The 24,367-nt window shown below is 44.3% G+C and overlaps 1 protein-coding gene across 1 annotated transcript; it reads left to right on the top strand.

Annotated features, from left to right (window-relative positions):
• Nucleotides 1-622: 622 nt before the first annotated feature.
• AMER1 (APC membrane recruitment protein 1) lies at nt 623-23,736 on the top strand. The gene is made up of 3 exons (XM_077285100.1): nt 623-798; nt 11,093-11,240; nt 12,208-23,736. Exon 3 carries the CDS (start codon nt 12,291-12,293, stop codon nt 15,555-15,557), a length of 3,267 nt encoding a protein of 1,088 aa, XP_077141215.1. The 5' UTR covers nt 623-798; nt 11,093-11,240; nt 12,208-12,290; the 3' UTR covers nt 15,558-23,736.
• Nucleotides 23,737-24,367: the final 631 nt, after the last annotated feature.

Below are 24,367 nucleotides of genomic sequence, written 5' to 3'. Positions count from 1 at the left end.
GGGTACTATGGTACCAGTTGCTCTATAACACATACATTTTTTATCAGCAATTGATCTTTGTTCTCCCTTTTTTCTGGCACTTTTAGTTCCTCATTTTGCACTGTTTGCACAATATTGCACCAACATTTTGGTCTTTTTTTCACTTTTTGTCTTGTTGCATAATAAGTATATATTTAACTACTATATAATACCTTCCCACATATATAACAGGACTCTATTATTGGTATTTACCTAAAGAGGGGGGTAAATATTTATTATAAACTGTGGTGTGCACATTTTTAACAATTTTTATTCTTTGTTATTGCATCATTACCTGATGATAAAATAAAAATGAACTTATATCATACCTATCCTTGTCTGGCATTTCCTTCCTGTTACCTGTGCGTTGGTTTGCGCTGATTATGGCAGTGTCTCAAGCAGCACTGCCGCAGGAGCTGTGTGGCCTCTCTCCCCCCCACAGCAGTCTCTGCACTGAGTGAGGGACGACCACAAACATAGTTAGTCACACCCAGTACAGCTCACTCAGTCTCCTTTCCGATTGGCTATATCTGTTGTCAGTCATACGGATGGCCAATCAACGGCTTGTTTGGGATATTATGGATTGGATAATCTGTTGATGTTTGTGAGTGCCCTGATTGGCTCACGTGCACGTCACTCAGCGCAGGCCGGGGGTGGTGGTCAGGTAGAGGCCGCAGTGGTACAGGAGCATCAGTGTGCGCGCGGTGCTGGGGCACAGGAGTCCGGGCAGTGCGAGCAGGACACCGCGGAGGCATCGAGGCCTACAGCGGAGCGTGGCTGGTAAGGGCACGGGGCCGGGCCGGGTGTGAGGCGCACCTGTGTACGGGGGAAGGGGACGGTCATATGTGGCGTGCAGCCCGTCAGAGCCTGTGCGAGGTCCTGGGCGCAGTAACCAGGCCACCCGTGTGTACAATGGGGCTCCTTCTCGTGGCTGAGCGGTGCCATCCTCACAGGGGACAGCACACTGGTATACTGCAGAGATCAGAGCCTGTCCCCCTGTGTATATACCGGGGGCAGCACACTGGTATACTGCAGAGATCAGAGCCTGCCCCCCTGTGTATATACCGGGGGCAGCACACTGGTATACTGCAGAGATCAGAGCCTGCCCCCCTGTGTATATACCGGGGGCAGCACACTGGTATACTGCAGAGATCAGAGCCTGCCCCCCTGTGTATATACCGGGGGCAGCACACTGGTATACTGCAGAGATCAGAGCCTGCCCCCTGTGTATATACCGGGGGCAGCACACTGGTATACTGCAGAGATCAGAGCCTGCCCCCCCTGTGTATATACCGGGGGCAGCACACTGGTATACTGCAGAGATCAGAGCCTGCCCCCCCCTGTGTATATACCGGGGGCAGCACACTGGTATACTGCAGAGATCAGAGCCTGCCCCCCATGTATATACCGGGGACAGCACACTGGTATACTGCAGAGATCAGAGCCTGCCCCCCCCTGTGTATATACCGGGGGCAGCACACTGGTATACTGCAGAGATCAGAGCCTGCCCCCCGTGTATATACCGGGGGCAGCATACTGGTATACTGCAGAGATCAGAGCCTGCCCCCCATGTATATACCGGGGACAGCACACTGGTATACTGCAGAGATCAGAGCCTGCCCCCCCCTGTGTATATACCGGGGGCAGCACACTGGTATACTGCAGAGATCAGAGCCTGCCCCCCTGTGTATATACCGGGGGCAGCATACTGGTATACTGCAGAGATCAGAGCCTGCCCCCCTGTGTATATACCGGGGGCAGCACACTGGTATACTGCAGAGATCAGAGCCTGCCCCCCCTGTGTATATACCGGGGGCAGCACACTGGTATACTGCAGGGATCAGAGCCTGCCCCCCCTGTGTATATACCGGGGGCAGCACACTGGTATACTGCAGAGATCAGAGCCTGCCCCCCCGTGTATATACCGGGGGCAGCACACTGGTATACTGCAGAGATCAGAGCCTGCCCCCCCCTGTGTATATACCGGGGGCAGCACACTGGTATACTGCAGAGATCAGAGCCTGCCCCCCGTGTATATACCGGGGGCAGCACACTGGTATACTGCAGAGATCAGAGCCTGCCCCCCCCTGTGTATATACCGGGGGCAGCACACTGGTATACTGCAGAGATCAGAGCCTGCCCCCCGTGTATATACCGGGGGCAGCACACTGGTATACTGCAGAGATCAGAGCCTGCCCCCCCCTGTGTATATACCGGGGGCAGCACACTGGTATACTGCAGAGATCAGAGCCTGCCCCCCGTGTATATACCGGGGGCAGCACACTGGTGTACTGCAGAGATCAGAGCCTGCCCCCCTGTGTATATACCGGGGGCAGCACACTGGTATACTGCAGAGATCAGAGCCTGCCCCCCTGTGTATATACCGGGGGCAGCACACTGGTATACTGCAGAGATCAGAGCCTGCCCCCCCTGTGTATATACCGGGGGCAGCACACTGGTATGCTGCAGAGATCAAAGCCTGCCCCCTGTGTATATACCGAGGGCAGCACACTGGTATGCTGCAGAGATCAGAGCCTGCCCCCTGTGTATATACCGAGGGCAGCACACTGGTATACTGCAGAGATCAGAACCTGTCCCCCCCCCCCCCCCTGTGTATATACCGGGGGCAGCACACTGGCATACTGCAGAGATCAGAGCCTGTCCCCCTGTGTATATACCGGGGGCAGCACACTGGTATGCTGCAGAGATCAGAGCCTGCCCCCTGTGTATATACCGAGGGCAGCACACTGGTATACTGCAGAGATCAGAGCCTGCCCCCCCCCCCCCCCCCCCCTGTGTATATACCGGGGGCAGCACACTGGTATACTGCAGAGATCAGAGCCTGCCCCCCTGTGTATATACCGGGGGCAGCATACTGGTATACTGCAGAGATCAGAGCCTGCCCCCCTGTGTATATACCGAGGGCAGCACACTGGTATACTGCAGAGATCAGAGCCTGCCCCCCTGTGTATATACCGGGGGCAGCACACTGGTATGCTGCAGAGATCAGAGCCTGCCCCCCTGTGTATATACCGGGGGCAGCACACTGGTATACTGCAGAGATCAGAGCGTGCCCCCCCCCTGTGTATATACCGGGGGCAGCACACTGGTATGCTGCAGAGATCAGAGCCTGCCCCCCTGTGTATATACCGGGGGCAGCATACTGGTATACTGCAGAGATCAGAGCCTGCCCCCCCTGTGTATACACTGGGGGCAGCACACTGGTATGCTGCAGAGATCAGAGCCTGCCCCCCTGTGTATATACCGGGGGCAGCACACTGGTATGCTGCAGAGATCAGAGCCTGCCCCCTGTGTATATACCGAGGGCAGCACACTGGTATACTGCAGAGATCAGAACCTGTCCCCCCCCCCCCCCCCCCCTGTGTATATACCGGGGGCAGCACACTGGTATACTGCAGAGATCAGAGCCTGTCCCCCTGTGTATATACCGGGGGCAGCACACTGGTATACTGCAGAGGTCAGAGCCTGCCCCCCTGTGTATATACCGGGGGCAGCATACTGGTATACTGCAGAGATCAGAGCCTGTCCCGCCTGTGTATATACCGGGGGCAGCATACTGGTATACTGCAGAGATCAGAGCCTGCCCCCCTGTGTATATACCGGGGGCAGCTGGTGCTGCGGAGATAAGAGCCTGTGTATATACCGGGGGCAGCTGGTGCTGCAGAGATCAGAGCCTGTCCCCCCTGTGTATATACCGGGGGCAGCTGGTGCTGCAGAGATCAGAGCCTGTCCCCCCTGTGTATATACCGGGGGCAGCTGGTGCTGCAGAGATCAGAGCCTGTCCCCCCTGTGTATATACCGGGGGCAGCTGGTGCTGCAGAGATCAGAGCCTGTCCCCCCTGTGTATATACCGGGGGCAGCTGGTGCTGCAGAGATCAGAGCCTGTCCCCCCTGTGTATATACCGGGGGCAGCTGGTGCTGCAGAGATCAGAGCCTGCCCCCCTGTGTATATACCGGGGGCAGCTGGTGCTGCAGAGATCAGAGCCTGCCCCCCTGTGTATATACCGGGGGCAGCTGGTGCTGCAGAGATCAGAGCCTGTCCCCCTGTGTATATACCGGGGGCAGCTGGTGCTGCAGAGATCAGAGCCTGCCCCCCCTGTGAATGGCCGACAGCTATCTCCCGACTCTTCGATTCACAGGAGCCCTTGGTCTGTGGGAACAAGTGGGCTCGGTAGTCCTGAAACGGATGTGTCAGACCCTTATCTTCGCTAACAGGTGGGGCCCCTATACGTTACATTATATGTTGCCCTGTCACTCAGCCCACCCATTTTGGTGAGTTCAGCTAAGCTTAGACTTTTGCTCTTCATCTTCCACCTACGTCTTTCTATCTTGTTTTTAAATGTCTCACTAAAGGAAGTAAGGGGTCTAAGGGGTAACGTTTCTCCTTATGGAGAGTGACACACCAGCTGTGACTTGTCAAGGTAAGGAGGCTTATTCGCTGTACAGTGCTCCTCTGGGAAATATAATACGCAAATTCCCTCTTCAGAGAAAAAGAGGACTTAAACTCTATAGCGCCACCTGTTGGAAGTAGCGATCCTACAAGTCACAATCAACCCTCTAACGAGTCGTGCAATATGACTTAGGATAAAAGCCAAATCAGTATCTCAATTCGCAGACACGGTGTTTCGGGCTGTTGGCCCTCGTCAGTGCGAAGCATGAGAACTGATTTGGCTAGGTAAAGGAAGTAAAAGATTTTATTCTGCATCCATGAGCTGGAACAAGTCTGCATGTTGTTGTCACGTACAGCCTGAACGCGGTTCTGTGCACAGTGGACTCTGCTGATGGAGCCGTGGGCTGGCTTTTCTTTTTTCCATGTATTTGTTGCCATGGGCGAAGCCAATACTTTCAGGGTTTTGATGCACGGAAGCATTGTGGGCCTATTTATAAATCCAACTTGATTTACGTAATTTTTTTTCCCTTTGCGGTAAACTCCAACTGATAAATGGTGTGATTTTGCAGCCTTCGTCAATGTAGCCATACACCTTAGATTACAGATGGCCAATGGCTAGATCTACGCTCACATTCCTTCTGAGCTTGGCTACAAAGGCCCCAGTTTTCAGTTGAGAGGAGACAGACACCCCTGGTGAGGGCTTATCTTCTCTGTGAACAAAAGTATAAGGTGCTGAAATTCAACTTGCTTGATTGTTCATGCCCCTATGTCTGCATTTGAGGACCCCCCCTTATGCACATGAGATGGATGGCTGGTCCCTCTAAAATCTGTAGCATCAGTCAAGGCTTCTCTGTGTAACAAGTCTGGCACGCTGGTGGTTGCCGGATGTGTTCTGCTATAATCTATTTGATTTTTGTTGGCAAGATTCTTCCCAAAATAAAACCATTTGGGACAAAGGGATTTGCATGTCTGGACTTTGTGGCACATTTACACATGTCTCCTTATGAGATTGGTCTGTTATGGCTGCAGTAACCCCCTGCTTCTAAAAACAGCTGCTGAATGTAGTTTTGTGAGAGCCGACCCACGACCAAAATAAATGAAGAATTTCTGATGTTCCTCTCTGGTTTCACAGCCTGCCTCCATGTGCCATCTTACCCTTTATGTCTAGTCTACACAGAACTTTTTTGTTAGACCTTGTGAAAATCAGACTCTGCTCCTGCCGCTACCATTACTTATCATGTCCCTGACATCTTCCTTTCACCCGCTATTTTGAGAAATGCAAATCACAATTGGCGCACAATAAAGCGTCAGTGCCGAGGACGGCCAGATGTCTCCACACCACAGAGAACAATGTCGCTATGTCACTGGTTGCTTTCCTGCATCTTCTACTCTATAGTAAGCGCCCATAGGACAATGGCCCTCTAGTTTTATATGCTCGGAGTTGCACACAGTCATATACAGTGCCTTGAAAAAGTAATCGTACCCCTGAACTTTTCCACTATTTTTGCTCATTTGCCTTTAAAGACTATGCATATCTCTGCATATTTTAATGTGTTGGGAGGTAAAAGTGAATTGTCGCAGAGTTTATGCACAATTTGTGAACAAGTCCTAGGGTTGTACATATACAAGCTGCCAATTTTGATGTCATTCTTAATACCAGAAGTGGGTCAATCAGGAATATATCTCCTTCCTCACTAAAAAAACAGAATTAAAACATGAATTCATCCTTGAGGATTTTCTATAGTACGTGTGTGTGTGTGTATATATAATACACAGTGGGGGAAATAAGTATTTGATCCCTTGCTGATTTTGTAAGTTTGTCCATTGACAAAGACATGAACAGTCTATAATTTTAGGCTATGTGCCCACGTTGCAGAAATGCTGTGGAAATGTCCGCAGCATTTCCGCAACTCCCTGCCGCTGGTAAAACGCATGCGTAATTCACATGCGTTTTCCCCCAAAACACAAGCGTTTTTAGCTTGCAGAATGCTTGCACTTTTCTAAGCGATTTGAAGCATCGCTTGGAAAAGTGATTGACAGATTGGTCACACTTGTCAATCATAGTGCTTGACAAGTGTGACCTACTTTTTACTATTGATGCTGCCTATGCAGCATCGATAGAATGTTAAAAATAATTAAAAAAATAAAAAATATGGTTATTCTCACCTTCCGACGGCCCCGATCTCAGCGGCGCTCCCGTACGTTCCGTTCCCAGGGATCCTTTGCCCGAAGGACCTATGACATCACGGTCGCGTGACCGCGACATCATCTCAGGTGATTCATTCAATGCATCCCTGGGAATGGAAGCCGCCGCGTGCACCACTGAGAGGCGGGAGGACTCCTGGGGCCATCAGAAGGTAAGTATATCATGATTTTTTATTTAAATTCTTTTTTTTTTTTTTTTTTTTTACAGGAATATGGTACCCAGAGCCTGGAGCAGAGTCTCCTCTCCTCCAGACCCCTGGGTTCCATCCGCATAGCCACATGCGTAAAGTGAGCGTTTCAATGCAAACCTATGGCTGCGGAATCGCCGCTATTCCGCAGAAATAATGAACATGCTGCAGATTGTACCGCTATGCGATTCCGTAGTGGTAAAATCCGCAGCATGGGCACAGCAACTGCGGAATCCCATAGGATTGCATGGGAATGCTTTTTTAAGTGTTTTAGCTGCGGCGGAAACGCATAAAAAACGCAACGTGGGCACACAGCCTTAAGGATAGGTTAATTTTAACATTAAGATATAGAATATCAAAAATAAAGTCCAGAAAATCACATTGCATAAATTATATAAATTTATTTGCATTTTGCAGTGAGAAATAAGTATTTGATCCCTCTGGCAATCAAGACTTAATACTTGGTGTCAAATCCTTTGTTGGCAAGCACAGCAGTCAGATGTTTTTTGTTGATGATGAGGTTTGCGCATATGTCAGGAGGAATTTTGGTCCACTCCTCTTTGCAGATCAACTCTTAATCATTAAGATTTTGAGGCTGTCGCTTGGCAACTCAGCTTCAACTCCCTTCATAAGTTTTCTATGGGATTAAGGTCTGGAGACTGGCTAGGCCACTCCATGACCTTAATGTGCTTCTTTTTGAGCCACTCCTTGGCTATATGTTTTGGGTCATTGTCTTGCAGGAAGACCCAGCTACGACCCATTTTTAATGTCCTGGCGGAGGGAAGGAGGTTGTCAGTACATGGCTCTCTCCATTCTCCCATTGATGCGGTGAAGTAGTCCTGTGCCCTTAGCAGAGAAATACCCCCAAAACATAATGTTTCCACCTCCGTGCTTGGCAGTGGGGACAGTGTTCTTTGGGTCATTGGCATTGACTCAACTCGCTGTGTTTGGAGGAAGAGAAATGCTGCCTAAGACCTCAATTTTTGTCTCATCTGACCACAGCACCTTCTCCCAATCACTCACAGAATCCTCCAGATGTTAACATTGGCAAACGTCAGACGAGCCTGCGCGTGTGCCTTCTTGATCAGGGGGACCTTGCAGGCACTGGAGGATTTTAAACTTTTATGGCTTAATGTGTTACCAATGGTTTTCTTGGTGACTGTGGTCCCAGCTCCCTTGAGATCATTAACAAGTTCCCCCTGTGTAGTTTTCGGCTGATCTCTCACCTTTCCTCATGATCATGGATACCCCACGAGGAGAGATTTTGCATGGTGCCCCAGATCGATGTCGATTGACAGTCATTTTGTATTTCTTCTGTTTTCTTACTATTGCACCAACAGTTGTCTCCTTCTCACCCAGTGTCGTACTTATGGGTTTGTAGCCCATTCCAGCTTTGTGCAGATGTATGATCTTGTCCCTGACATCCTTATAAAGCTCTTTGGTCTTGCCCATGTTGTAGAGGTTAGAGTTTCAGTGATTGAGTCTGTGGACAGGAGTCTTTTATAAAGGTGACTATGTAAGACAGCTGTCTTTAACCCCTTAATCCCATTGGACGTGCTATCCCGTCAAGGTGACCTGAGACTTAATTCCCAGTGACGGGATAGTACGTCCAGCGCGATCAGCTGCGCTCACGGGGTGAGCGTGGCCGATCGCGGCCGGGTGTCGGCTGACTATCGCAGCTAACATCCGGCACTATGTGCCAGGAGCGGACACGGACCGCCCCTGGCACATTAACCCCCGGCACACTGCGATCAAGGATGATCGCAGCGCTCCGGGGGCATAGGGAAGCATCGCGCAGGGAGGGGGCTCCCTGCGGGCTTCCCTGAGACCCTCGGTACCAGGCGATGTGCTCACCTTGTACCAAGAGTCTCCTCCCTGTAGAGAAAGCGCTGGTAAGCCTACAGCCCTGCATGTCAGATCACTGATCTGACACACAGTGCTCTACAAAGTGTCAGATCAGCATAACATGATGCCACCAGCCCCCCCGGAGCAATGTTATAAAGTAAAAAAAAAAGTATAAAGTATAAAAAAATATTCACATGTGTTTAAAAAAGAAAAAAAAATCCTAAATAAAGAAAAAAAAATATTGTTCCCATAAATACATTCCTTTAAATAAAAAACAAACAAACAATAAAAGTACGCATATTTAGTATTGCCGCGTCCGTAACGGCCCGACCTATAAAACTGTCCCACTAGTTAACCCCTTCAGTGAACACCGTAAAAAAAAAAAAGAGGCAAAAAGCAACCCTTTATTATCATACCGCCGAACAAATAGTGGAATAGCACGCGATCAAAAAGACAGATATAAATAACCATGGTACCGCTGAAAATGTCATCTTGTCCCACAAAAAACGAGCCGCCATACAGCATCATCAGCGAAAAAATAAAAAAGTTAGTCCTCAGAATAAAGCGATGCAAAAATATATTTTTTCTATAAAATAGTTTTTATCGTATAAAAGCGCCAAAACATATGGAAAAATTATAGCTCTCAAAATGTGGTAACGCAAGAAAATATTTTTTGCAATAAAAAGCGTCTTTTAGTGTGTGACAGCTGTCAATCCTAAAAATCCGCTAAAAAAACCGCCATAAAAGTAAATCAAACCCCCCTTCATCACCCCTTAGTTAGGGAAAAATTAAAAATATGTATTTATTTCCATTTTCCCACTAGGGTTAGGTATAGGGTTGGGGCTAGGGTTAGGGTTGGGGCTAGGGTTAGGGTTTGGATTACATTTACGGTTTGGATTAGGGTTAGGGGTGTGGTTAGGGTTATGGTTGGGATTAGGGTTAGGGGTGTGGTTGGGATTAGGAGTGTGTTTGGGTTATGGTTGGGATTAGGGTTAGGGGTGTGTTGGAGTTAGGGGTGTGGTTGGGGTTAGGGGTGTGGTTGGGGTTAGGGGTGTGGTTGGGATTAGGGGTGTGTTTGGGTTAGGGTTTCAGTTAGAATTGGGGGTTTCCACTGTTTAGGCACATCAGGGCTCTCCAAACGCGACATGGCGTCCGATCTCAATTCTGCGTTGAAAAAGTAAAACGGTGCTCCTTCCCTTCCGAGCTCTCCCGTGCGCCCAAACAGGGGTTTACCCCAACATATGGGGTATCAGCTTACTCAGGACAAATTGTACAACAACTTCTGGGGTCCAATTTCTCTTGTTACCCTTGGGAAAATAACAATTTGAGGGGCTAAAAAAAACATGATTTTTTATTTTCACGGCTCTGCGTTTTAAACTGTAGTGAAATACTTGGGGGTTCAAAGTTCTCACAACACATCTAGATAAGAAGTTCCTTGGGGGGGTCTAGGTTCCAATATTGGGTCACATATGGGGTATCAGCGTACTCAGGACAAATTGGACAACAACTTTTGTGGACCAATTTCTCCTGTTACCCTTGGGAAAATACAAAACTGGGGGCTAAAAATTAATTTTTGTGGAAAAAAGTATTTAATTTTCACGGCTCTGCTTTATAAACTGTAGTGAAACACTTGGGGGTTCAAAGCTCTCACAACACATCTAGATAAGACTACTTTCCAAAATGGTGTCACTTGTGGGGGGTTTCAATGTTTAGGCACATCAGGGGCTCCCCAGCGCAACATGGCATTCCATCTCAATTCCAGTCAATTTTGCATTGAAAAGTCAAACGGCGCTCCTTTCCTTCCAAGCTCTGCCATGCGCCCAAACAGTGGTTTATCTCCACATATGGGGTATCGGCGTACTCAGGACAAATTGTACAACTTTTGGGGTCCATTTTCTCCTGTTACCCTTGGTAAAATAAAACAAATTGGAGCTGAAGTAAATTTTTTGTGAAATAAAATAAAAAATAAAATAAAATGTTCATTTTTTTTTAGACATTCTAAAAATTCCTGTGAAACACCTGAAGGGTTAATAAACTTCTTGAATGTGGTTTTGAGCACCTTGAGGGGTGCAGTTTTTAGAATGGTGTCACACTTTGGTATTTTCTATCATATAGACCCCTCAAAATGGCTTCAAATGTGACCTGGTCCCTAAAAAAAAAAAAAATGGTGTTGTAAAAATGAGAGATTGCTGGTCAAATTTTAACCCTTATAACTCCCTAAAAAAAAAAAAAAATTTGTTTCCAAAATTGTGCTGATGTAAAGTAAAACCTGAACTTACAGTGTTGCTCAAAGTTTTACTGTTTTCTTTGAAATGGACAGTGTATTAAATTCTGGTTTAAGGGTTAAACCCCAAATCACGTTATAGTGACGTAAAGTCTTTATTTAAGAAATTTCTCACTAACCATATATTTTTTTTTCTACCAGGTTCAGGACATGGCCAAAGTAATTGACAGCCTTGTGGGGACAGCGATTATTTGGAATGTGTTAGCTACTTGTTAAAGATGATGAACGTCTGGATTATTGGCTTCTCTGGGACCACACCTCACACTTGCTATGACTTTCATTTTACGCAGTAAGTTTTTAATTGAGCAATCCTTGTTGGGCCTCATTCAGATGTCGTTTTTCACAGATATAACATGTACCCGTCCTTATTACATATCTGTAGTTTATTTTTGGCTTACCATCTGTCTAGAAAGGAATTACGGAGATATGTCCATTTTTGGTCCAAGTCACAGATCAAACTTGTTCATAAGTCTATAGGTCTTTTAAAATTCACTGACAGCTTACATTGTCGTGCTGCCCGTTTTTAACTTTGTAGAAGCTTCGCGTGTTTTTTTTTTTTTTTTTTTTTTTTAATAAATATTCATTGTCATAGCCCAAAGTGTCAAAACTGTCACGCATTGTGCTTGTACATATTTTTTTTTTTTTTTTTTTTTGCTGCATTGCTTTTAGAACTTTTAGTTGGGTGCTTCTCTGGTTACTGAAGCACAATTATAAGCAGTTTTAAACTTTTATTGACAAATCCATCAAGTTTATCCAAAGACTCAACATACAGAGTTGACCCTTATTTTTCTAGAATTCTGCAACGAACAATGCAATTTTTTTTTTTTTTTTTTTTTTTTTTTTTTTTTTTTAAATATGTTTTAGCATCAAGACCATATCACAAGACAAAAGTGATAACAAAGTCTATTTGTGAATGAAACATTGAATTTTCGTTTGACCATGGCCACGAAACTCCCAAGATGGTCAGTCTTCAAAAAGTGGGTTGAAAAACACAGAAATTGTGATAAACTCCTAACACCGATTAGATAAGTTAGTTGCCAGAATGTGACTAAGCAGCTGATATCCATCCAGCTGCCAGGAAGAATTACAGAAGTCTTAAAAGCTAAGGGTCATCACTGTAAATATTGAGTCTTTACATAAACTTGATGCATTTCTCAATAAAGTTTAAAAACTCCATGAAATTTTGTTTGATGCAGCGATGTGCATGTACATTCAACTGATTTATATATATATTTATTTATTTTTTATCCATGCAGGAATACAAGGAATGTTTCGCTGCTCGTACTAGCTGGCCTCCAGCACCTCCACTATTTCTTCAGATCAGCACATAAGAGTTGTCATGGAATCTAGACACAGTTGCCAAGAGGAAACTTCTTGCATAAAGCCATCCTCTTCGGTCCGTGAAACACTGATTGAGGTTACTAATAATGGAGAATCTTCTAAAATAGATATCCTCCCAATACAGACGGGATCATGCGTTGACCAGCAAGCTACTGGAAAACCGAAAAAAAATCCCTTCAAATTCTTTGGAGGTAGAAAAAGTATTTGTACGCTGCCTAGCTTCTTTGGTGGAAAGCACAAGGGTTTAGGGAAGGGTAACTCAAGGAAATCAGTGAGTAAAAGCAAGACCTATGATGGCCTCAGTGATGTGCATGCTGAAAATGATAAAGAAGGTTATTCAGATACCAGCAGATATCATGGAAAGTATCTTTCCACTCCAAGTACCCTTCCCAGTTCCCTTAGTGCAGACTCTGGCATTACATCACCAGTTAAGCTTGACTTTAATTTCCATGATGTATCCCCAATGGGAAGCACAGAATGCTTTGAGAAAAAACTTAATGGTGATAAATCGTTTTCTTTTCCCAGACCAAAGAAAGGGCTGAAGGGATTATTTAGTAGCATCCGACGTCACAAGAAAAACAAAACCCCCGATCCTGAAAAGTGCGAGCGATATGACCATATAACACAGAGTGTTATATTAGAACAGCTAAATAAATATTCATCAGAAGATGGTCTGCAAGAAGAGAGTGAGCAACCAAAGATCAGCAGCCTACACTCTGATATATCAACAGAGTCTTCATTGAATGTAACTGCTGAATGTGAAAAGGAGATGCCAATGTGCTCAGTAAGCTTACCTGACGTTGCACCACACACAACTGATGAATTGCTTACGGAAACCAATGAGGTCCCTTCTTTCGACCAAAATCATACTACTGACTCTAACCCTGATTGCTGTATCGATTGTTCGGACCCTAAAGATCTATTTGCTGACAGTGAAAAATCTGATTGTGTTGATAGGGACCCTCTTAATTCTGCTGGTGACCAGCTAATCTTGATGTTTGAGGATGTTTCATCCCTGAAGAGTTTCGACTCTCTTACAGGTTGTGGGGATATCATTGCTGAACAAGATATGGATAATATCAGTGACAATTCAGTTTCTGTTGAAAGAAGTAGAGAGGCAACAAAGAGAAGTTCTTGTCTTGTTACTTATCAGGGAGGCGGTGAGGAGATGGCAACACCTGATGATATGGAGGAAGAGTACCTACAGCAGCTGTTAGAAAATGGCCATGAAGCAGGCTATGAAATGGAAGATGAAAAGGAGCACGACAGTATGTCTAAAAGCTTTACTGAATTGGAACCTACTGCTTATGCTATGGCGGCTGAAGATGCCTTTGTCGACAGGAGTGTCCTTAGTAACCCTGAATTATTAACGCCTCAAAGTGATCAACAAGAGTCTGCTCCAAATAGTGATGAAGGGTACTATGACTCTACCACTCCTGGCCCTGATGACGATGGTGGAGAGGGCTTTTCCCAAAAAGAGCGTCTTCCTAGAGACAGCTACAGTGGAGATGCACTTTATGAATTTTATGAACCCGATGACAGTCTAATGAGCCCTGCACCTGGTGGAGAGACCCTCTATGACAGCAAAACAATGTGCTCAGAAATATTTGATCAGTTTTTAGACTTTAGTCTTCCCTTAGACAATGGGTTAATTCAGAATGTTGATCGCAGTAAGGGAGCAACAGAGACCGAAGAGGAACGGTTGGCCATGATTCAGAAACAGTTATTATTCTGGGAGAGGCAACGAGAAGCAGCAATGAAAGGAATGGATCATCTAGGTAAAGAAATATTTTCCAAAGAAAAGCAACCCTCTGAATGTGAAATTAGAAGTGCTAGCTCAGCCGGCAAGAACAAGGGCTGTCTTATTAGAGAATATTTATTACCAAATGTGAGGAAAGATGGAGCTGACAAAGGAATACTACATGCTCAACCTGAGAATCTTGGCTGGAACGATTTCAAGGAAACAGACTATATAAAAAAGGGAAGCTATGTACAGGACCTCAAGGGAAATGGCTTTGTAGAAGATTCTGGTTTTGAGTTGAATGTTGATAGCCTTGGAACCCAAGGCCAGAATGTCACAATGATGGCAAATGTTACCAAGCTTTCCAACTCGAATGTTACCCCTATGGACCACATTCAGAATGTATTTGACTCTGACTTTTCCTCCATTTCTGGATATAGTCAGGAAAATGATTGTGAGCAAGCTGTAAACTTTTCTCAGACGCTCGTTGAGTTTGCCAACAATGGCATGTTATTTTCAAGTATTTCTGAAAGACTTGGAAGTGCTGGTTCAAGCTCCTCATTCCGTCACAATCTTAATGCTCTTCCTACTATGGTGACCTTTGATATTGTAGATGTAGAAAATGAAGGTGAGTGTGAAGAACAATTAGACCTAAGTCCAAATGAGGATGTTGTTTCATCTTTTGAGGGCTTTGATCACAGCTATGTGCAAGAGTCACTGGCTGAGTGTGATGAACATCTAATGCAGATGGACTCTCATCATTCTTTCCAAAGTTTTAACTGGGGAGTGACAAGTCTTCCTCGTCATTTGGACCAATATAAATTAACTCCTTCAAGTCCAGTTCCACTTTCACTTAACAGAAGAAGCAAGTCGCTTGACACAGAGATGTTAGAACTAGAGCTTGGTGCTTTGCATTTGCCCAAGAGTGGCTTGAAATCCTATGATGATCTTGTTCCATGGGAGGATGGAAAGAATTCTTGGCAGTGTGAAGACTCTTGTATACCTGGGGAAAGGTCTGCTTTTACTAGGAGTGACATGTTACAGCAGATTGTTCCAAAAAATGGACAGTTCGAATCCTGTGCACCAGTTCAGCCTTCAAGACAGGGTTATACCAGTGAGCCTACGGGTTCTAGTTCAAGTAGCCAGCTGTCGGTGAACACGAGACAGATGGCAAACACTACAGACCTCTTACAGAGTAACACTAGACGGTCCCAAGAGGGCTCCATCTCCTTTCGATACCCCAGAGAAAACTCTACAAAGAAACTTGCTCGTGTCCCACCACTGGAAGAGCAGAGGGAACTAAATCTAGATTACAGTTATGATTATCACACCCCTCAAAAACAAACCAGGATTAAACCAGTGGGCATTACACAAGCGATGCCCCAACAAAACAAACAAGAAGACTTGAATTTATTACCAGATTATCTGGAAAGGTCTGGGCCAACAAAGAAGGGGAGCTTGGACCATAGGGGAACATCAGTAGATGACTGGTGTAATAGCTACAGCGAATGCCCAAACGGCTAAATAATTTTAATCGGACTTTCATTCTATGTCCTATTAGGGAATTAAAATGTCTATACATGCTTCTGATGTGGCTTAAATGGCCAAGCCAAAAGAAAATTTGAAGCATCCTGGATACTTTTTTACAAATGCAATATTTTTTTTCTATTATTTATTTTACTTAGTATTTGAAGGGGTATTCCCATCTCAAAGATCCTGTTTCAATATATACTAGGTGTAATATTAATACTAATTACCTTCAATTAGATATTCTGTATGTGTGTTTTTATTTATTTTTTCAGTTGTATTGCTTACCCCATGTGCAGGGTATCGCAGTCACTCAGATATGTATGGTTACGGCCACTATGGTTTTCCTGGCCATGCTTATGCAGATAATAAGGTGCTTATCATTGTAACTGGTCGGGTTCTCGGTAGCGCACATAGTTAGAGCCTGCGCAGTAGATCCCTACCCAGCCACCTCACTCCTGCTCTAAGGACTGCTGTAGCGCATGCGCAAGAGGTTATCATTATCAATGGCTGGTTCTCGGGAGCGCGCATAGTTCGAGTCTGCACAGTTTCTCCTTCCCTGGCCATCTCACTCCCTCACTGCACATTATCTATGGCCGGGTTCTATAGAGCTTCCAGACAGGATGGCTGTGCAGTCAGTGCACATAGAACCTAGCCATTGGTGATGTGCAGTGCAGGAGTGATGTGGCCGGGCAGGAAGCCACTGCACAGGCTCAAACTGTGCAATCCCGAGAACCGGCCAGTGATAAACTCCTTACTAACTGCGCAAGTGTGGTCAGGAACGCCATAGTGGACTTAACCATGGATACCCGAGTGACTGCGATACCCTGCACATGGGGTAAGCCTTATAACTAAGAATAAAACTATACAGAATATCTAATTGGAGGTAATTGCTATTATTATTATTATTATTATTATACATATTACAAATTGAAATAAGATCTTTGAGATGGGAATACCACTTTAACCACGTCATTGCAAAATGTTTGCCAATGTCACTACTTCTTTTTGTGGTTATTTATTTTATCAGGTTTTTAGACTTTGGGTTAACTAGTATAGAGGTGGGCCAGGCCTCGTATGCATTGATTGTTTCACTAGTTTAGTCTTCTAACTTCTAATGCAATTGATTACCACACCACAGTGCTTTAAACTTTACATCGTGGCTAATAATAAAAAATTGTCAATTAAGCTAATTTAGAGAATGTCAAGAGACGGGGTCCTAAACTTTATTATTGCATTAGATTATTAAAAAGCCAACAATTGCCTGATGTCACAGCTCAGCCCCATTTAAAGTGACAGGGTCATGTAGTTGCAGAGACAGTCCATGGAGAAGAATGACGTAATTTCTTTGGAAGGGAAACATACCCTCCTTCCTCATACATTCCCTTTTGAAATGATGGTTCTGTCTCTTAATTTTATACTTTTTCTAAATCCTCTATTGATGTGTGTTTTAAAATGAACACCTAGGCACCGACTAATCAAGACTGGATGAAGGGTGCCACCAAATTCATTAGGTGTGTTCCTCTTAATGAATGTTGCATCGTTCATCTGAGCACCAGTGTAAGAAACATACTCCAGTATCGAATTTTATTAAGGACATGGTCAGGCGCAGCCTTTTGAAAAGTCATTTATGCCAGTAGACACTCTGCACTCCAATAATAGAAGCCCAGGCTAGGCCATAGAAAAAAGCCAAATTTGATCAGTAATTTAACATTTTAACTTAGAAGTTTTCCGATTTGACCTGTGCAGGTTGTGATTCTGGACAAAAAAACAAACTCAATTTTACACAGTTTCTTAAGAAGTAAATTGGCACAATTTTAATTTCCAATTACATTTATTTTTTCACGTCCCTCACATGAGTTTCCAAGGTGCTTTTTTTTTTTTTACAAGGCGTTGATGCAACAGGCAATAACTACTACTGTGTATTAGTTGCAGAGCAGAAGTTGACGAAATAATGTTCGTACAACTTAAGCAGAGAAGTTTAGTTGCAACTCAGACTTTGCTAGTCCCTGTGTGATCTGTGCACTTAAGGCTACTTTCACACTAGCGTCGTGCGACGCACGACGAATTGCGTCTTTGCGGCGTACCGACGCAAGCAGTGAAAGCGTCGCACAAAGGGGGCAGTGGATGGTGTCTTTCTACGCATCCGCTGCCCCATTGTGAGGTGCGGGGAGGCGGGGGCGGAGTTCCGGCCGCGCATGCGCGGTCGGAAAAGACGCTGAGGACGCACCAAAAAACGTTACATGCAACGTTTTTTGGTGGCGACGGACTGACAGTTGCGACGTGTGGCAATGCGTCGCACTGCGTCGCTAATGCAAGTCAATGGAGAAAAAATGCATCCTGCAAGCACTTTTGTAGGATGAGTTTTCTACAAAACGACCCATAGCGACGTGCAGTGCAAGACGCTAGTGTGAAAGTAGCCTAACTGGAACGCTAACAATAGACACAATTTTTTTATTTTGGGGGGAGTCTGCAACATTTCCCACAGGATCCTGCAACTGTCAATCTACATAGTTACATAGTTATTAAGGTTGAAGGAAGACTTTTAAGTCCATCTAGTTCAACCCATAGCCTAACCTAACATGCCCTAACCTGTAACATCTAGAAGATATCCCGCTTAACAAAAGAATTTAATGTCTGCTGATCAGTCCCATCTTTTGCTGGTGAGGGCTTAAGCCCCCATGCCGGTCATATTAATTGTCCTGTGTCGTCACAAGTTGATTTTTTATTTTTTTTGCTGTATACAACAATACTGCAGTATCGTTGTATATAGTACAAGTGATCAAAGGTTCAAGTCCCCTAGGGAAACTGGGGAAAAGGAAAAAAGTTTGGGAGAATATTAAACCAAACAAAAAAAATTAGAATCACCCCACTTTTTTTTTGTTGCGCAGTTAAGGATGTCAAAATTACATACTTTTTTTTCTCCCTAGAGGACTTGAACCTTTGATCACAGTATACCGCAGTGTATTGTTGCATACAGTAAAAAATAAAAAGGTTTTATGACGAGTCATTTTTATTGCCCAATTAAAGGTGGAAAGCTAAACCCCCAAAATAATGGCAGAATTGCATTTTTTTTTTCACAATTTTTGCTGGTTGTGATTTTGGCAGTTTTTGTTGTAGAACCCTGTTGTATGGGCAAGTATTTATTTCCTGTGCTGCTTAATGATATGTCTGCAGAGTACCCTGCAAACTTACAGTGGGTATGGAAAGTATTGAAGTATTGCGACCCCTTTACATTTTTCACTTTGTTTCATTGCAGCCATTTGGTAAATTAAAAAAGTTCATTTTTTTTCTCATTAATGTACACTCTGCACCCCATCTTGACTGAAAAACAAAAACAAATGTTTTTGCAAATATATTAAAAAAGAAAAACTGAAATATCACACGGTCATAAGTATTCAGACCCTTTGCTCAGTATTGAGTGGAAGCACCCTTTTGAGCTAGTACAGCCAAGAGTCTTTTTGGGAATGATGCAACAAGTTTTTCACACCTGGATTTGGGGATCCTCTGCCATTCTTTCTTGCGGATCCTCTCCAGTTCCATCAGGTTGGATCGTGAATGTTGGTGGACAGCCATTTTTAGGTCTCTCCAGAAATGCTCAATTGGGCTTAGGTCAGGGCTCTGGCTGGGCCAGTCAAGAATGGTCAGAGTTGTTCTGAAGCCACTCCTTTGTTATTTTAACTGTGTGCTTAGGGTCATTGTCTTGTTGGAAGGTGAACCTTCAGCCAAGTCTGAGGTCCAGAGCACTCGAAGTGGTTTTCATCCAGGATATCTCTGTACTTGGCCGCATTCATGTTTCCTTCAATGACAACAAGTTGTCCTGTCCCTGCAGCTGAAAAACATCCCCATAGCATCATAGCATGATACTGCCACCACCATGTTTCAATGTTGGGATTGTATTGGGCAGGTGATGAGCAATGCCTGGTTTTCTCTGCACATACTTAGAATTATCACCAAAAAGGTCTATCTTCGTCTCATCAGACCAGAGAATCTTTTTTTTAACCATAGTTGGGGAATCCTTCATGTGTTTTTTTTTCTTTAGCAAACTCTATGTGGGCTTTCATATGTCTTGCACTGAGGAGAGGCTTCTGTCGGGCCACTCTGCCATAAAGGCTCAACTGGTGGAGGGCTGCAGTGATAGTTGACTTTGTGGAACTTTCTCCCATCTCCCTACTTCATCTCTGGAGCTCAGCCACAGTGGTCTTGGCGTTCTTCTTTACCTCTCTCACCAAGGCTCTTCTCCCACGATTGCTCAGTTTGACTGGTGTAGGAAGACTTCTGGTAGTCTCAAGCTTCTTCTATTTAAGGATTATGGAGGCCACTGTGCTCTTAGGAACCTTGATTACTGCAGAAATTCTGTTGTAACCTTGGCCAGATCTGTGCCTTGCCACAATTCTGTCTCTGAGCTCCTTGGCCAGTTCCGTTGACCTCATGATTTTCATTTGGTCTGACATGCACTGTGAGCTGTGAGGTCTTATATAGACATGTGCGTGCCTTTACAAATCAAGTCCTATCAGTTCAATTTAACACACCTGGCCTCCAATGAAGGAGTAGAACCATCTCAAGGTGGATCACAAGGAAATGGACAGCATGTGACTTAAATATGCGTGTCTGAGCAAAGGGTCTGAATACTTATGACCATGTGATATTTGTTTTTCTTTTTTAATAAATATGCAAAAATTTCTACTTTTATGTAAATTTTTTTCAGTCAAGATTGGCTGCAGAGTGTACATTAACCCCTTTCTGACATTAGACGTACTATCCCGTCGAGGTGGGGTGGGCCCGTATGACCACCGACGGGATAGTACGTCATATGCGATCGGCCGCGCTCACGGGGGGAGCGCGGCTGATCGCGGCCGGGTGTCAGCTGACTATCGCAGCTGACATCCGGCACAATAACCCCCGGCACACTGCGATCACACATGATCGCAGTGTTCCGGCGGTATAGGGAAGCATCGCGCAGAGAGGGGGCTACCTGCTTGCTTCCCTGAGACCCCCGGAGCAACGCGATGTGATCACGTTGCTCAGAGGGTCTCCTACCTTCTTCTCCTTGCAGCAGGCCCGGAACCAAAATGGCCGCGGCATCCGGGTCCTGCAGGGAGGTGGCTTCACAGCGCCTGTTCAGAGCAGGTGCCGGGAAGCCTCCAGGAGCTGTGCACGTCAGATCGCCGATCTGACACAGTGCACAGCAAAGTGTCAGATAAGCGATCTTACACTCTAACATGATGCAATAAAAAGCGTCTTTCAGTGTGTGACGGCTGCCAATCATAAAAATCCGCTAAAAAACCCTCTATAAATGTAAATCAAACCCCCCTTCATCACCCCCTTAGTTAGCGAAAAATTAAAAAATGTATTTATTTCCATTTTCCCATTAGGGTTAGGGCTAGGGCAAATGCTAGGGTTAGGGTTGGGGCTAGGGTTAAGGCTACAGTTAGGGTTGGGTTTAAAGTTAGGGTTGGGGCTAGAGTTAGGATTTGGATTACATTTACGGTTGGGATTAGGGTTAGGGGTGTGTCAGGGTTAGGGGTGTGGTTAGGGTTACCGTTGGGATTAGGGTTAGGGATGTGTTTGGATTAGGGTTTCAGTTAGAATTGGGGGTTTCCACTGTTTAGGCACATCAGGGGCTCTCCAAACGCGACATGGCGTCCGATCTCAACTCCAGCCAATTCTGCGTTGAAAAAGTAAAACAGTGCTCCTTCCCTTCCGAGCTCTCCCGTGCGCCCAAACAGGGGTTTACCCCAACATACGGGGTATCAGCGTACTCAGGACAAATTGGACAACTTTTGGGGTCCAATTTCAACTGTTACCCTTGGAAAAATACAAAACTGGGGGCTAAAAAATAAAATAATTTTTGTGGGATAAAAAAAAAATTATTTTCACGGCTCTGCTTTATAAACTGTAGTGAAATACTTGGGGGTTCAAAGCTCTCACAACACATCTAGATGAGTTCCTTAGGGGGTCTAATTTCCAAAATGGTGTCACTTGTGGGGGGTTTCAATGTTTAGGCACATCAGGGGCTCTCCAAACGCAACATGGCGTCCCATCTCAATTCCTGTCAATTTTGCATTGAAAAGTAAAACGGCGCTCCTTCCCTCCTGAGCTCTCCCATGCGCCCAAACAGTGGTTTACCCCCACATATGGGGTATCAGCGTACTCAGGACAATTTGTACAACAACTTTTGGGGTCCAATTTCTTCTCTTACCCTTGGGAAAATAAAAAATTGTGGCCGAAAAGATAATTTTTGTGAAAAAATTATTTTTTATTTTTACGGCTCTGCATTATAAACTTCTGTGAATCACTTAATGGGTCAAAGTGCTCACCACACATCTAGATAAGTTCCTTAGGGGGTCTACTTTCCAAAATGGTGTAACTTGTGGGGGGTTTCAATGTTTAGGCACATCAGTGGCTCTCCAAACGCAACATGGCGTCCCATCTCAATTCCTATCAATTTTGCATTGAAAAGTCAAATGGCGCTCCTTCGCTTCTGAGCTCTGCCATGCGCCCAACAGTGGTTTACCCCCACATATGGGGTATCGGCGTACTCAGGACAAATTGTACAACAACTTTTGGGGTCCATTTTCTCCTGTTACCCTTGGTAAAATAAAACAAATTGGAGCTGAAGTAAATTTTTTGTGTAAAAAAGTTAAATGTTCATTTTTATTTAAACATTCCAAAAATTCCTGTGAAACACCTGAAGGGTAAATAAACTTAAGCACCTTGAGGGGTGCAGTTTTTAGAATGTATATATACACCCCTCAAAATGACTTCAAACGATATGTGGTCCCTAAAAAAAATTTAACCCTTAACTACCTAACAAAAAAAAATTTTGGTTCCAAAATTGTGCTGATGTAAAGTAGACATGTGGGAAATGTTACTTATTAAGTATTTTGTGTGACATATCTCTGTGATTTAATTGCATAAAAATTCAAAGTTGGAAAATTGCGAAATTTTCAAAATTTTCGCCATATTTCGGCTTTTTTCACAAATAAACGCAGGTAATATCAAAGAAATTTTACCACTATCATGAAGTACAATATGTCAGTAGAAAACAGTCAGATTCACCGGGATCCGTTGAAACGTTCCAGAGTTATAACCTCCTAAAGGGACAGTGGTCAGAATTGTAAAAATTGGCCTGGTCATTAACGTGCAAACCACCCTTGGGGGTAAAGGGGTTAATGAGAAGAAAATTAAAAAAATTTTAATTTACCAGATGGCTGCAATTAAACGAGTGAAACATTTTAAAAGGGGTCTGAATACTTTCCGTACTCGCTGTACATTTGGGACAAAAGTGAAATGCCCTAATGTAATTCACGGATTCTTGTTGCTAGACTACTAATAAACCTTTCACAGTCAAGACCATGGAATATGAGCATTATGAAGGGATTATAGGCGTCTGCCTGTGAAATTGCCGAGTGATGGGTACATGCTCATGAGCTTGAAGCCTCCAGTAGCTGTTTTCCTGTGATTTGATATAACGGCATTCATAAATTTCTTCTGTCCCATTGTTTATAAATAGGAGAGATAAAACCTGGGCTGTTCCACTGTGAGTTCTCTGACGGCACTCGGTTAACACATTTCTGCATGGCAGTGTGACCTTGTGCCTCATTACCCTACATGGTGCCATATTCTATTTGTGGCTATATGGATGAGCCTGGAGTTTATTCATATCCAGTATAGTTCTTGGAGTGCATGTTGTCACTTAGCAGAATTGCCATGTAAAACCCAACCTTGCGCCATAGTCTACATTTTAGAAGATCTACTCTTTGGACCTTCAATTGGGCATCAGTCTATGGATTTTAGCTAGCACCATGGTCTTGGATCTGTCTTCTGATGCAGCCACCAGGATAATTTCACAGGAAACGGTCACAAGTCCAGATTATTTATATGATCTGCTTACAAAACAAATGCAGAGGTTCGAATCCCAGAGGTGACCCCCAATAACTTCTCAGCGGAGGTGGTGGAATGCTTCTTGTTTCAATGCAATGGAACTTGCTGGTGTTACCCATTATTGACTGTAGGATACTTTTGTGTCCATTCTCTGATATTCGCTCGTCTTTACCTAAGCCAACACTACTTGTCTTTTTTATATACAATATATATGGCTGTACAGAAGGAAGTGTAATTTATTACTGTTATTTTTTAATGATGGTTAAACCAGAAAAATAAAGAAAGTTGCGTACAACCATTTGTCTTGTGATTTTAGTAGTTGGAGCAGATGCTCTCCTCCATATAGAGGCTCATAGACTCTTCTCCATATGTGATGGTTGGTGGCTTAATGAGTTTTTCTCTAGAGAGCAGGCCGCTACCATTTATTCAGAATGCTGCTCTAATCTCCATGTAGATTAACTACCCCCCCCTTTCTATTTTGCAAAGACCGTCCATATGTACAGTGGATTATTTTACATTAGGATCAGCATGTGTGGAGAAAACTTGTTTCCCTTTTGGCTCAAAGACATTCATAATGTGCCCCCATTACTAATGTATCTCCCTCACCCCCTTTATATTTGATGTACTTGCTCTGCAACTTGCTCGTACTCTTCCTACTCAAGGTTCTTGCAGTCTTAATCATGTGGATGCTAATTTTATCATGTGTGGAAATTAAGATTTGGGCTAAATCAGTGTATACACTAAGGGCTTTAACTTTTTTAATATGTCGTATGAAAAATGTATATATGTCCAGTCCTGACCAATGCACAGAGCATTAAAGGGATTTTCTTGGAATACTTTACCCTCTCCAACTAATGTAAAATAATAATCTTGGGTGTTTCTCACTCTCCCCACATTCAGCTCTGCATCCATTCCCCTGT

The sequence above is a fragment of the Ranitomeya variabilis genome, chromosome 2 (assembly GCF_051348905.1).
Source record: "Ranitomeya variabilis isolate aRanVar5 chromosome 2, aRanVar5.hap1, whole genome shotgun sequence".
In the NCBI taxonomy this organism is placed as follows: domain Eukaryota; kingdom Metazoa; phylum Chordata; class Amphibia; order Anura; family Dendrobatidae; genus Ranitomeya; species Ranitomeya variabilis.
The sequence above is the reverse complement of the archived record's forward strand: the minus strand, read 5'-3'. Positions and strand labels throughout refer to the sequence as shown.